This window comes from Cebus imitator, unplaced genomic scaffold (genome assembly GCF_001604975.1).
Source record: "Cebus imitator isolate Cc_AM_T3 unplaced genomic scaffold, Cebus_imitator-1.0 Scaffold338, whole genome shotgun sequence".
NCBI classification, from domain to species: Eukaryota; Metazoa; Chordata; class Mammalia; order Primates; family Cebidae; genus Cebus; species Cebus imitator.
In genome coordinates, this window is record NW_016107653.1 from 315,779 (window position 1) to 330,236 (window position 14,458).

The following is a 14,458-nucleotide window of genomic DNA, read 5'->3' on the forward strand; positions in this document are numbered from 1 at the left end:
AAAAAAAGACCCTGTTTCAATAAAAAACAAAAGAACCCAAAACATTTTGTACAGGGCTTGACACACAGGAAAGTTTAACTAATGATAGCTTAACCAAGGAAGCATCTAATCATAGCACAAGATACATAAGATGCCCTCAGACATGTCCTGACCAGCAGGGGCAACCCCAGACCTACATACAAGGGGACCCCAATTAGGGCCCAGCGGGTACCCAGAATCACGAGGCAAGCTTGCCAGGGCACTGCCCTCAGCCCACTCCAGTTTTTTTTTTTTTAGCTGGGACTACAGATGCACACCACCACACCCATCTAATTTTGTATTTTTAGTAGAGATGAGGTTTCACCATGTTGGCCAGGATGTTCTTGACCTCTTGACCTCATGATCTGCCAGCCTTGGCCTCCCAAAGTGCTGGGGTTACAGGCGTGAGGCACCAAGCCCAGCTAGGTTTCTTTTTTAAAAAAATTATTTTAATTTTTGGTAGATACAGGGTCTGTGTTGCCCAGGCTGGTCTTGAACTCCTGGGCTCAAGCTATCCTCCCATCTCAGCCTCCCAAAGTGCCAAGATGCCCGCTGTGAGCCACCATTCCCACCCTCTCCTATCCTCCTTCTTCTTTTTTTTTTTTTTTTTTAAGACTGAGTTTCACTGTGTTGGTCAGGCTGGTCTTGAACTCGTGACCTCAGGTGATCTGCCCGCCTTGGCCTCCAAAGTGCTTGGATTACAGGTGTGAGCCACCGCGACCAGCCTCCTGTCCTTCTTCTAACCAGCCTTGACGAGCGCGGTGAGACCCTTCCCTAAGCCACTGGTCTTCCTCCAGCTTGCACTTGGCACCCGCCCTGACACCAAGACATTCACGCCTGAGACAGACCCAGCGCAGCCAACTCCCCCCGTCCCTTCTCTTACTAGCCTGGAGTTTCTCCCCCGCCACTGGTGGCACAGTGGATCTTCAACCCTCAGCACAACACGAGGATACGCTTGGAGCCTGGTTGGTAAGTGATAGGAATCCTCACGTGGTAGAGGATTTACTGAAAAGCTCACATTTCCCCCAGAGTGTTTCTCTTTAACCTGTACCCATCATTTCTCTGGGCTCTGGGCCTGCCGTGCATTTGTGAGGCTTGCACAGGCTGCCTCTGTTCGGATCACCTGGAAGATAAAAGCGGGCAGAGAAGACAACAGAAAATACAATAGGAAAGGGTTAAAAACAGGAAAACGAGTTAGTGCTGTCACGTAGTGGACTTCCAATGGCCAAACAACTGCCCAAGGTGCGCCAGGCACGTCCGCAGTCCTCGCACACGGGCTTTACTCAACGGAGAGGGCCAGAGGCTGGAGTCGGGAACCTCACATACCCAGAAGGGCCAAATGGACACAAGACTCCCACACCTCTGTCACAAAGCAGGGAAGACAGTTTCATAGCACACTATCAACAACTCTTCTCTGGGGAGAGGCCCTTTCCAGAACAGTCTCAAAGGTTCTTCTCTTTTCTACAAATAGTCAATTCCTATTTGAGATGCGGGCACCCTCCTGGAGGAGCAGAGCATGAGGCGCCAACCCCCATGACACACATACTTCCTGGGCTGTCTCAACAAGCACAGTGACCTCGTCACCCGGGCGTGGGTCCTGGCACACACACACCACCCTCATCTCCTTACAGCATGGCCACTAGCTGCAGCCAAGGAGCCCGCCTGCCCCCAGGCCTGCCTGCTCTGGGCTCCAGTAAGGAAGGGCTCCTCACCCAGGTCAAGACAGTCCACGAAGGTGATGCTATGTAAAGAACACACACCTCAGACGCTGTCAGCCTTTCTCCACCGCAAGCCTAAGAAATTGGCTTTATTTCAAGAATAACGAAGAGTGTACTAATATGTGTATATCAAAATAACACTGAATTATTGAAGACATACTGTTCCAATTGTCAAAGAGTTGACAGAGGGGACAGGAACCAAGGTACTGGAAACACACACCTGTATTACGGCCAATATTTCTCTAGTTATTAAGAGAAAAATACCCAACAAATTAAAAGCTGAAAAGCTTTGCTCAAAAAAAAAAAAACCCCAAAACTTGCATGTATAAGCTAAGATCAGACCCTTAAACACCAGATAGAAATTGACAAAAACAAATAAAAACTGGCTAAACTTCTCAAACTGAAGTATATCACATATATATACATTTTAGCAAAATAAAGCAGTAAACTATACTTTGTAGACATATTCATTATGTTGATTTTAGTAAATACTCCACTACAGGCTGACTGGCTTTCCTCTATTTGGATAAAGCAAGGCTGACTGAATGTAAAGAAAGCAAACTTTCCAGCCATTTTTTGCACGAGCACGGATTATAGCGTTTAATGCACACCCAAGGCCACACATTTTTGGGGAGGAGGCTTTACTTGCAGTACAGATTCTTTTCATGTAAGATCACAAAAATACAATACAATGTGACGAGCCCAGCTGAGGAATTACATGCAGTAGCCCATATTAACACAAACAGCTCCCATGAGGGCGGCGAAGAGCTACATCAGTGTCACCAGGGTTCACTGCGGGAGAATAATCCGGTACAAGGAACTAGAACAGATTGAAAACAGAAACAAAGCCATGCCTGACAGTCACTCCAGGTCAATCTGATCATTTCCATGACGAAAATAACCCGTGAACAAGTCAAAATGACCATGGAAGAGCTGACACCCCGTACTCACACCATGCCCAGAGCTTAGCAAAAGGGACACAAACACTTGTTTGAAAAGAATGATGGCGACATCTTTCAAAGAACAACGGGCACTTTTAAAGGGAATGCGGACATTTAACTTTACAAAACGAAATTCAAAATGTAAGTAGTATGCTGGTGGAAGATGTGCCCCTCAAGTGTAACCAGGATTTCCCGGCAGTGTAATTAAACAAGGCTCTCATTTAAAAACTCTTCCTCACGATTTTAAGAGAATTCTAAAATTATGATACAGAAAAGCAATCTTAAAACTACTCTGGCCAAAATGTGGATTCCAGTGACCTGCCTCAAGCCCGCGGTTGCCAGGTGTTGGGCCTACAGTAGTGTGGGAGGCTCACGGCCTAAATACCGACTGCCCTCTGACCCCACCCAGTGGCTCTAGAACATTTCCAGTAGGAAAGACATATCAAGGGATTTTAATGAATGGGCAATACTGAGAGACAAAGTGAAGATTTGTTAAGGGTTACACTTTTGTCATTTTTTAGGTATTAAAGACTACTACTTTTTTTTTGAGATGGAGTCTTGCTCTGTCACCCAGGCTGGAGTGCAGTAGCTTGATGTTGGTTCACCTCCACCTGCCGGGTTCAAGTGATTCTCCTGCCTTAGCCTCCCGAGCAGCTGGGGACTACAGGTGTGCACCACTATGCCTAGCTAATTTTTGTATTTTTAGTAGAGATGGGGTTTCACCATATTGGCCAGGCTGGTCTTGAACTCCTGACCTTGTGATTCACCGCCTCAGCCTCCCAAAGTTCTGGGATTACAGGTGTGAGCCACCTCCACCGACCAAGCCTACTCCCTTAGCTATCATACTTTCAGTTGTTTAAAGTGATGATTTCCCTACACAAAGTTACAAAATTAGCATCTCTGAAAGTGAGTAATAATACCTTGGAGTTCCAAAGAGGTATCGTAATAAGATGACTAGGCGAAAGGTGACCCTGGGGAGAGTCTGTTGTAACACTGGGACCAACAGGTTCTCAAGGCACTTCAGAACTTCGGGAAATTATTTTGTACTGGATCCTCAGGAAGTATTTATGGAAATACACATCCTTTAGCAGAAGAGAGACACTTCATGCACGACTGACTTTAATGGCTCTTTCAGTCAACAAAGAAACCGCCACATGCCCCTAACATGAGCTCAGCTGTTTGGCAGGCACCCAGAGCAGGCCTTTAATTCCCAGCAGGTTTCACTAATTGGTCCTGGAGCAGACGATCTTTATGATGTTTACTACGGGAGTGGCGGCCTAGGAAACGGGAAGGCATGGTCCTTCCAGGTTACTAACAGCACTGGGGAGGCGTGACAAGGCTGTCCATTTTACAGCCTTGGACAACAACACGAAAGAACCATTACATGCTACACTCAGACTTTTTGGCTGTTTTAATATAACCTGACATTGGTGGCCAATCTCCAGTTTCCATCCTCCAACTACAGGTACGGGTGTTTCCTTTCTTTTTTTTAAAGGTCCATTAACTTCATTTAAATGTTACCATCCTTATGAATTACTAAGAAAAACAATAAGTTCAGATATTACAAAAACAATTTACAAGGTATTTATAGCTGGTCCTTTATCCCTTCTCTTTAATGCAATCTCAGAGGTTTTTTGGCTATTAGTTTTCATAATTTTCTCATGTTACACACAAAAACAAGATTCCCCTCTCTAAAATGTAGAGTATGGGGAAAATACAGATGCTGTTTTTCCAACTAAAAATGTTTTCAAAAGAATGGACTGAACGAACAAAAAAAACCTCACCCCATTAAGCTGAGTAGGACCAATCAGGCCTTACAAGTGAAAAAAAATCTCTGTCGAGCACAATAAAACAGAACGTGTACTGCTTACTCCTATTTAACCAAAAATTTCCCCTTTCTCATAATCTTCCTAGTATTATGTAAGGTTATGCCTATTTCTAGATTCTGAAATACCTGCATTTAATGCTTGCACAACCCATTTAAAATTTACAAAAGCTGCCTCTATTTCATTTTCTGATTAAAAACACACACACACACACACACACACACAAAAGGACAAACCAAACAAACCACACCACATCATACAGATAACGATCCGAATGGAAAAGTTAATGTGTTGTAATGGTATTTGTCTTGCAACATCAAAAGCAGCAGATACTGAATAGAATTTGCTTGAATCATAAATACTGAGATTGAAATATGCATGTATAAATCACAGTTGGGCTCAATGAACTAGAAGCTCTCTATACATAGAAGTATACATGAAGTGCAAAACAATATCAAAAGTGAGATCTCTGGTATTTTAGTACTCCCATTCATCGGATTTCAGGTCGAGATAGCTGAGAATATTCTGGGCAAGCTTCACAGCCTGTTTCCTGGCAGCCTTACACTTCTCCTCTCCCTGCGGGTCGACAGCATCCAGGGCTAGCAGCTGCTTGGTGAGCAGCTCTTCCAGCCGGATGTAGTTCTTATCGGTTCGATTTCCATCAAATGAAAGCACTTCTCCCTGGATCTCGGACAAGTTTCCAAGGACGTTCCAGACGGCTTTATGGGATGGGTGCTCCTCACAAGCAAACAGCTTTCTTTTCTCAAGGGCCTCCTTCAAGTCAATATAGGTGATCAGAGTTTGCACTTCTATCACCGCTCTCCTCCTGGCCTCTCGGATGCAGGGGTTTTTTTCAAGACTTACCTCATCCAACTGTCCAATCAAACCCTGCAATTCTGTTTTGGAGCTCAGATACAATTCAGGAGGGTTCTGTGCTTGCAGGAGTTCATTTTTTATTTCCCTCATTCTCTTGAGGACCTTTTCTATTTTTAAAATGGAATGATTCTGCCTCAGGTCAAACGCTCTAGTAGTGTCTGCTTCCTCTTCTAAATCCAGGTATTTCAATAATTTGTTGATATCTTCTACTACCTCCCTCCGATAATTTCTGATTTCTGTCCGGCCGCACACATCCAGAGCATCCAGGTCGGCCATCAGCCCGGAGAGCACACAAGACAAGTGCCTGCAGGTCTCGCTGCTGTTCACACCCATCAGAAGCGCAATTAGGACCCCTCGGGCCTTGTTCACCTCACACATCACAAAGTTGATTTTGGCAACAGAAGGGTGTGCATCCTCGGAGAGCGGCAGGGAAGGCTGCTTTTTCATGCAGTCTTCGATAATCTCTTGCACCGCACAGATTTTGGTTAAGGTGTGATACCTTGCTTTCCGCAAGGAGATCTTTCCTCCAGTTTTAACGTGTGTCAGCCTCAGAATGATGTCCTGGATGCCTTCTTCAAACTCATCCGTTATGCAGTTGCCTCCATTATAAAACGGCACAATTTTCTCTCTCACGAGGGACTGGGCTTCCTCAAAAATGTTCTGTATTTCAATCCTGTGTGGGTGGTTTGCATTCTGCTCCAACTCTTTGAGAAGGCGTTCTGTCTCCTGTGCTGCCCTCTTCCTGGCTTGCTGAATATCTCCTTTTCCTTCAGTATCTACAGAGTCTATTTCAAAAAGTTGTTTTGTGAGAATCCTCTCCAGTTTCTTGTAATTCTTGTCATCTGACAGACCACTGAAGCCGACAACTTGCTGTTCTATACTTTTTACTTCCTTTTGGATTTCCTGAAGCCTACTAATAGAAGGATGTTGGTTTCCCATATCCATACTTTTGTGGTGTTCAGTTTCACAAGCACTAAAAGATGACAAGAATAACTTATTACAGCACAAAGCTTCTGCAGAACATTAATGATATATTAAGACATTCTAAAATTCTCATTTTAAAAAGGTATACTTTCCAGCAGTCATCTCACTTCAGCCTCCTCAGTAGCTGGGACTACAGTCGCACATCACCACGCCCAGCTAATGTTACTACTTTTAGTAAAGGCACGTCTCACTATATTGCCCAGGCTGTCTGAGACAATCCGCCCGCCTCCGCCTCCCGAAGTGCTGGGATTACAGGTGTGAGTCACTGCACGCGGCACAAACTATTTTTTTGGAACCAGCAAGGCACCTTTGTGCAACGTCAAAGGATAGCTCTTGTAACCTTCCGAACACTAACACCCCGCTCCGCCAAACAGCTATGCCTTAGTTTCCAGAAACTCTTAAGCCAAAGACACTGAACCACTAGAACAAAAACCAGTGGCTCTCAGCCATCCCCAAGGTTCCTGCTTCTTGGTTTCTCTCCATCCCTTTGTGCACCTCCCTGCCCCATCCTTTTAGCTCCTCACACATCTTCCCTCACAGATGTCTCTCTGAAGAGGTAAAAACCCCACAGGTCTAGAAGAGCGACAGGGACTGCGCTGAAGGGCACCATCTTGGGCCTTGGAGGCCCAGAACCTCCTCAGCACCTATGGTGCTCCATTCTCTCAAAAAAATACAACCCGCGGAAACGTGATAATTATGAATAATCCATTCACTCGCCTCCCACTAAGAGTCCACTATGGCTCAATACATGTTTCATGCTCTTGGCTTCTATCAAACGGCTTGCTCAAGGTGGGTAACGAACGGAAAAGTATCCATCCCCTGTGGGTATCCTGACGGCCACGGAGCGCAGGCCGCCGGCGCTCCTTCCTCCCCGCCTCGCCCTTCCCTCTTGGCCCTTCACCCAGAAGAGACCTGAGCTGGCTGCGGTCTTGGCGTCCTGTGGTTGAGGTGGCGAGGTGGAAGATGAGCCCTTTACGGGGTGCGGCACCGGAGCTGGGCCCCGAGCTGCATCCCTCGCGCCCCTCCCGACTAGGTCTGAGCCGGGCAGCTGGTGAAGGGGCCGGCGGTGAAGGGGCCGCTACTGCTGTAGCAGCCGCTCCCGGCGTCTCGGCCGGGGTTCCAGGGCGCGCCCGCCGGCCCTGACCTCACAATGGGCCCGCGAGAGGCGCTCGACCCGGCCGGGTAGAGCCTGTCAAGGAGGGGAGCCGAGGCCCGGCCGGAGACACCAGAGACCAGAGCTGGCCTGCCCCGACCCGCGTCCGACCCAGGGGCGGGGACGGCACCGAGTCCGGCCCGGTCCTGCCTGTGCCAACAGGCCACGCGGGGGTGGGCGCTGGGATACGGGTGGCAGGGTGGGGAGCCCCGCGCCGATGTGAGGCTGCACTCGTCCCCGCGACGAAGGGAAAAGGCCACACGCCGCACTTTGCTTACCTGTCCCGCCCGCGCCATCGCGCGACGCGCCGCTGACGCCTCCACGACTTCCGCAGTTCAGGCCGTCGCCCGGGCCCGCCTGCCCCGCCCCGGGCCGAACAACCCCAAACCCGGGGACACCTCCGGCGTCTGCTCCTAGCCGCCGTCTGCGCCACGCCCACCGCCAGTGCGCAGCGAGGCAGCCTGGAGTGGCCGCGACCAAGGAGCGGCCGGCCGGGTCAGTCGGCGCCGCCTGCCGACCCCGCCGCCGCCGCACCGCAGGGAAAGCGCACGATCGGCCGCGTCGCCGCGCTCCCTCGGGCTTCGCGACCCTGCCGTAAAACGGTCCCTCGCGTCGTCGCAATGCTGCCGTGCGCCGCGGGAGCCAGGCGGCGTGGGGCCATGGTGGCCTTGCGGGCGGGAAAGAGGAGCCTTCTCCCTCCTCTCTGCCGCGCCTTCGCCGGCCGCGGTTGTCAGCTAGCCCCCGAGCGCGGCGCCGAGCGCAGGGATGCGGCTCCCAGCGGGGTAAGCAGGCGCCTGGGGACGTTGGGCCGGGAGGGGCGGCCCCAAGCCTCCCGCGTCAACGCCCTCGGTTCGATGGGACTGAGGGTGCCGCCGCCCCGTCGAGGACTGTTGACAGCCAGAACCTTTAAGCATAACAGAGTCACCTACCAAGTTTGTACCTATCTTATTTATTCCTGAGAATTATTTTTTTTTAATTTGTGACAGAGTTTTGCTTTTGTTGCCCAGGCTAGAGTGCAGTGTCGCGATCTTGGCTCACTGTAGTCTCCGCGTCCTAGGTTCAAGCGATTCTCCTGCTTCAGCCTCCCTAGGAGCTGGGGTTACCGGCACCCACAGGCACCCACAACCACGTCTGGCTAACTTTTGTATTTTTAGCAGAGAGGGGGGTTTCACCATGTTGGCCAGGCTAGTCTCGAACTCCTGACCTCTGGTGGTCTGCCCTCCTCGGCCTCCCAAAGTGCTGGGATTACAGGCGTGAGCCACCACTCCCGGCCAAGAATGATTATTTTTTATATTTAAAGATCTCTGGGCGTAGACAGCGTGCATTTTTTCCGTGTTTGTGTGTGTGTGTGTGCGTGTGTGTGTTCTGGCTTTGTTAAAATTATTACTGCTTTTCTTCAAGTGGTGAGCACTTTATCATCATACTTTTGTAGCACTTCACGTTGAATAGTTGTTCTTATTTGCAAACTGTGTGTGGGTATATGCATGTTACTGGCCAAAGATTCACAAAGAATGTAGCAAGAAAGAGTGACAAGCAATTTTTTTTTTTTTTTTTGAGATGGAGTCTCACTCTGTCACCCAGGCTGGAATGCAGTGGTACCACCTCGGCTCACTGCAACCTCCACCTCCAGGGTTCAAGCGATTCTCTTGCCTCAGGCTCCTGGGTAGCTGGGAATATAGGCACCCACCATCTCACCCAGCTAATTTTTGTATTTTTAGTAGAGACGGGGTTTCACCATCTTGGCCAGGATGGTCTCGATCTCTTGACCTCGTGATCTGCCCGCCTTGGCTTCTGAAAGTACTGGGATTACAGGCATGAGCCACCGCACCCAGTGGCAAGCAATTTTTTTAAGTTGTACTTCTTATAAAGGATGGGAGGCCTTTATAAGAAGGCCTTTTAGCTTCTTGGGAGGGGTGTTTTGTTTAAGGAAGGTCTAGGCCTTGATTCCATCTGTCAGATGAAAATGTTGACTAACAGTGCGGAAGGGGCTGGAGATAAAATATTCAACCTAAGCATGCAAATATTAAGTAGGTTAGTGAGGGAGGCTGGAAAGCTTGGTTTAAACAAAAATTAAAGAAGTAGGCAGGTACGGTGGCTCAGGCCTGTAATCCCAGCACTTTGGGAGGCCGAGGTGGGTGGATCACAAGGTCAGGAGTTCGAGACCAGCCTGGCCAACATGGTAAAACCCTGTCTCTACTAAAAATACAAAAATTAGCTGAGTGTGGTAGTGGGCACCTGTAGTCCCAGCTACTCAGGAGGCTGAGGCAGGAGAATTGCTTGAACGCAGAATTGCTTGAACCCAGGAGGCAGAGGTTGTAGTGAGCCGAGGTGGCGCCACTGCACTCCAACCTGAGTGACAGAGTGAGACTCTGCCTCAAAAAAGTGGCGGGGCTCGGTGGCTTACGCCTGTAATTCCAGCACTTTGGGAGGCCGAGGCGGGCAGATAACGAGGTCAGGAGATCGAGACCATCCTGGCCAGCATGGTGAAACCCCCTCTCTACTAAAATACAAAAAAATTAGCTGGGCGTGGTGGCACATGCCTGTAATCCCAGCTACTCAGGAGGCTGATGCAGGGGGTATCGCATGAACCCGGGAGTTGGAGGTTGCAGTGAGCTGAGATTGAGCCACTGCACTCCAGCCTGATGACAGCGAGACTTCATCTTCAAAAAAAAAAAAAGCTAATTAAAAATTGCAAATGTGCCTGCCTATACATTTTCATTTCTGTTGGGCTGTGGCTGTTAGCACACTTTTATAATTGTAGCTTTGAAGGTCTGTCTAGTTTACAGTTTAAACAAGGAGTTACCAGAGCAACCTGTCAAACAGACACCCGAGTGGCTAGCTCATTTCTGTGTTACACTGGCCAAGCTCTTGCCTTTTATTTCTAGAGCATAGAAACCCATTCAGCATCTCTGTCTTTGGGCAGAAAGATACAACAAGTATCTGAAAATGCTCTAAGACAGCAAACTGGAAATCAACCAAGACTTTTCCCCAGGGGGAGGATTCTCCCTAGCTTATTTTGTGAACTCGTACTGGAAAGAAATAAGGATTTCTCCATTGTCATATAGACTTTTTTTTTTTTTTTTTTTTTTTTTTTTTTTTTTTTTCTTTTTTTTTTTTTTTTTTTTTTTTTTGGAGATGGAGTCTCCCTCTGTTGCCCAGGCTGGAGTACAGTGGTGCGATCTCGGCTCAGTGCAATCTCCGCCTCCTGGGCTCAAGCGATTCTCGTACCTCAGCCTTCCAATTAGCTTGGATTACAGGTGCCCACCACCATGCCCAGCTAATTTTTTGTAATTTTAGTAGAGACAACTCCTGACCTCAAGTTATCCGCCCGCCTTGGCTTCCCAAACTGCTAGGTTAAAAGCATGTACCACGGCTCCCAGCATTTCTTCCTGTTAAAGTGAAATAAATCTTACCATGGATCTGTTCTCAAGATGAGAGACCTCTCTGGCCTGTTTGTTTGTTTGTTTGAGACAGAGTTATTGCCCTGTTGCCCAGGCTGGAGTGCAATGGCACAATTTTGGCTCACTGAAACCTCCGCCTCCTGCGTTCAAGCGATTTCCCTGCCTCAGCCTCCCTAGTAGCTGGGATTGCAGGCATGCACCCCCATGCCCAGCTAATTTTTTGTTTGTTTGTTTGTTTTTAAGTAGAGATGGGATTTCACCATGTTGGCCAAGCTGGTCTCGAACTCCTGACTTCAGATGATGCCCCCGCCTTAGCATCCCAAAATGCTGGGATTACAAGCGTGAGCCACTGAGCCCTGCCAGCACCAGCTTTTAATTGAAAAATATTATAGAACTTTAGAGTCAGGCACCATTCTTCTTTCCAAATTTACTTTAAAACTCAGCTTTTCAGAAATATCTGCTTTTGGTAAAGAGAAATAAAACTGGACTTTTAAATTCTGTTCCCTTGCCACTTCATGCCTGCCTGTGTCTTATCTATGTAGTTTGCATCATTGGTTCCTAAACTTGTTTGCACATAAGAGTTAGTCTGGCTTTTTTAGTTCTTTTTCTTCTTTAATCTCGCAGTTTCCAAACCAGAATAGGTTCAGAGATACTCCCTTTTAGTTCTTTTTTAATCCATAGGTTCTGCCTCCATCACCTCCCTACCTTTTTTCTTTTTTTTTTTTTTGAGATGGAGTTTCGCTCTGTCGCCCAGGCTGGAGTGCAGTAGCACCATCTGGGCGCACTGCAACCTCCACCTCCCGGATTCAAACGATCTCCTGCCTCAGCCTCCTGAGTAGTACCTCCTTGCCTTTTTTTTTTAAAGGAATTTATTTGGAGAGGGGATCACATTTCCTTTGAAACTTCTTTGGATTTTGCTGATTGCATCTTCATGGTGTAATTTAACATGTTCCTCTGACCTCTGTTTCCTGTAAATTGACAGCTATAGTCTAGAGCCTTGACCACATTCAGATTTTTTGTTCTTTTTTTTGAGACTGAGTCTTGCTCAGTCACCCAGGCTGGAGTGCAATGGTGCGATCTCAGCTCACTGCAACCTCCATGTCCCAGGTTCAAGCGATTCTCCTGCCTCAGCCTCCCCAGTAACTGGGATTACACTCGCCCGCCACCATACCCGGCTAATTTTTGTATTTTTTGTAGAGACAGGATTTCACCATGTTGGCCAGGCTGGTCTTGAACTCCTGACCTCAGGTGATCTGCCTACTTCAGCCTCCCAGAGTGCTGGGATTACAGGTGTGAGCCATCGCACCTGGCCAACCACATTCAGATTTAACTTTTTGAGAGATGGTGCAGGGGAGACTACTTCATTGGTGGTGTGTTCTTCCATCAGGATTGAGTGATTTTGTTTTTCTTTTTCTTTTTCTTTTTTTTTTTTTTGAAACAGAGTTGCACTCTTGTCGCCCAGGCTGAAGTGCAGTGATGTGATCTTGGCTCATTGCAACCTCTACCTCCCAGGTTCAAGCAATTGTCCTTCCTCAGCCTCCTGAATTGCTGGGATTACAGGCACCTACCACCATGTCCAGCTAATTTTTGTATTTTTAGTAGAGATGGGGCTTCACCCTGTTGGCCAGGCTGGTCTTGAACTCCTAACCTTAGGTGATCCACCTGCCTCAGCTTCCCAAAGTGCTGGGATTGCAGGCATGAGCCTCTGCGCCCAGCCTTTCTTATTTTTTTTTTAGAGATGGGGTCTCACTCTGTTGCCCTGTTGCCCAGGCTGGAGTGCAGTGGCATGATCTCAGCCCACTGCAACCTCTGCCTCACAGGTTCAAGTGATTGTCCTGCTCCAGCCTCCTGAGTAGCTGGGATTACAGGCATCCACCACCATGCCCAGCTCATTTTTTGTGTTTTTAGTAGAGATTGGGTTTCACAATGTTTGCCAGGCTGGTCTCGAACTCCTCACCTCGTGATCCGCCCATCTCGGCCTCCCAAAGTGCTGAGATTACAGGCGTGAACCACCGTACCCGGCCCAAAGTCACTTTTAGCTTCAAAAACGAGCTGTGGTGTATACTTTCTTTTTCTGTTTCCATGGATTGCTTACTAAGGTTTGAATTCTTCTGTGACTGGTAGAAGCTACAAGACATTTGAACCTGAGTTTTCATAAGAACAGGCCATTTTAACCCCGTCTTCTTCTTGGTTAGAGGTTTAGAGTTACTAAACTGGTAAATAGGAGTGATCCAGCTGGGCATGGTGGCTCACACCTGTAATCCCAGCACTTTGGGAGGCAGAGGTGGGTGGATCACCTGAGGTCAGGAGTTAAAGACCAGCCTGGCCAATATGGTGAAACTCTCTCTCTACAATAATACAAAAATCAGTTGGGCATGATGGTGGGTGCCTGTAATCCCAACTACTTGGGAGACTGAGGCAGGAGAATCACTTGGAGGCAGAGGTTGCAGTGTTGCACTCCCGCCTGGGCGATGGAGCAAGACTCCTTCTCAAAAAAAAAAAAAGCCGGGTATGGTGGCTCACACCTGTAATCCTAGCACTTTGGGAGGCCAAGGTGGATGGATCACCTGAGGTCAGGAGTTCAAGACCAGCCTGGCCATCATGGAGAAACCCCATCTTTAAAAAGAAAAAAAAAAAAAAAAAAAAAGTGATCCATTGCATGTTGATTTAAGCAAGATATCTCATGAAGCCTCTTCTGCATTTTTGAAAACCATGTCCTGTATTATGGTGCTTAAAACACCAGTGGAAACATTTGTGTCATGGTGGTTCGTATTTCCTGCGCAGGTTCTTCATGAGGTGCCAGAGATACAGAAATACATGTGTGAGTCTCCTTTCACACACGCACAGGTGGCTCTACAGGCAGGAGCTCTGCATGCTAACACATGCCTCCCTGGTGCCTAGAGTGGTGCTCGGCCTTTGCATGGTGGCGCAGGGACAGACAGATTGATGTATACAGAGAAAGGCTGAATCCACCTTCTTAGGAATCCATCGGAAGTTTATTGTTTGCAGCTCCAGACGGGGTCTCCTGAGGACGCAAAGGGAGCACCAGCCTGGGCCTGCCCACGGGGCACCTAACTTCTAAGAGGAGGAGGGTTGGAATGAGCCCACAAATAACAATCCTTTTCCCTTTTTTGAAGCTAGGGTCTTGCTCTGTTGCCAAGACTGGAGTGCAGTAGCACAAACACAGCTCACCACAGGCTCAACGTCACTGGCTCAGGTAATCTTCCTGCGTCAGCCTCTTTGGTAGCTGGGGCTGTAGGCACATGCCACCACGCCTGGCTGATTAAACTTTTTTTTTTTTAATTTAATTTTTTTTAAAGATGGGGTTTCACCATGATGGCCAGGCTGGTCTTGAATTCCTGACCTCAGGTGATCCGCTCACCTTGGCCTCCCAAAGTGCTAGGATTACAGGTGTGAGCCACTGCACCCAGCCAACGTTTTTTTTTTTACATTAATTAAATCCAGATTGGATTAATCCTCTTCTATGTAATTCAATTTATTTATCTTGAGATCTTCTACATGAAGTTTACCTTGTTGAATT

General features: G+C 48.0%; 2 protein-coding genes across 3 annotated transcripts in view; one reads left to right on the forward strand and one right to left on the reverse strand.

The window, feature by feature from the left end:
- Nucleotides 1-4,065: 4,065 nt before the first annotated feature.
- On the reverse strand, nucleotides 4,066-8,001 carry BAG5 (BAG cochaperone 5). 2 transcript variants are annotated; one of them, XM_017505361.2, is made up of 2 exons: nucleotides 7,795-8,001; nucleotides 4,066-6,352 (listed from the first exon to the last, which is right to left on the reverse strand). In XM_017505361.2, exon 2 carries the CDS (start codon nucleotides 6,322-6,324, stop codon nucleotides 4,981-4,983), a length of 1,344 nt encoding a protein of 447 aa, XP_017360850.1. In that variant the 5' UTR covers nucleotides 6,325-6,352; nucleotides 7,795-8,001; the 3' UTR covers nucleotides 4,066-4,980. The 2 variants fall into 2 exon arrangements, with proteins under 2 accessions (XP_017360850.1, XP_017360851.1); XM_017505362.2 differs by lacking the exon at nucleotides 7,795-8,001 and adding an exon at nucleotides 7,276-7,594.
- A 122-nt stretch (nucleotides 8,002-8,123) lies between these two features.
- LOC108287162 (cytochrome c oxidase assembly factor 8) overlaps nucleotides 8,124-14,458 on the forward strand; it is a 15,703-nt gene continuing 9,368 nt past the window's right edge. Inside the window, exon 1 of the mRNA XM_017505368.2 lies at nucleotides 8,124-8,298. Coding sequence (XP_017360857.1) covers nucleotides 8,137-8,298 — 162 coding nt within the window. The 5' untranslated portion in view covers nucleotides 8,124-8,136. The remainder of the gene's footprint in view (nucleotides 8,299-14,458) is intronic.

Excerpts from the sequence above, each read along its gene's own strand:
- BAG5 (XM_017505361.2), bottom strand. The coding sequence starts at position 6,324 with ATGGATATGGGAAACCAACATCCTTCTATTAGTAGGCTTCAGGAAATC.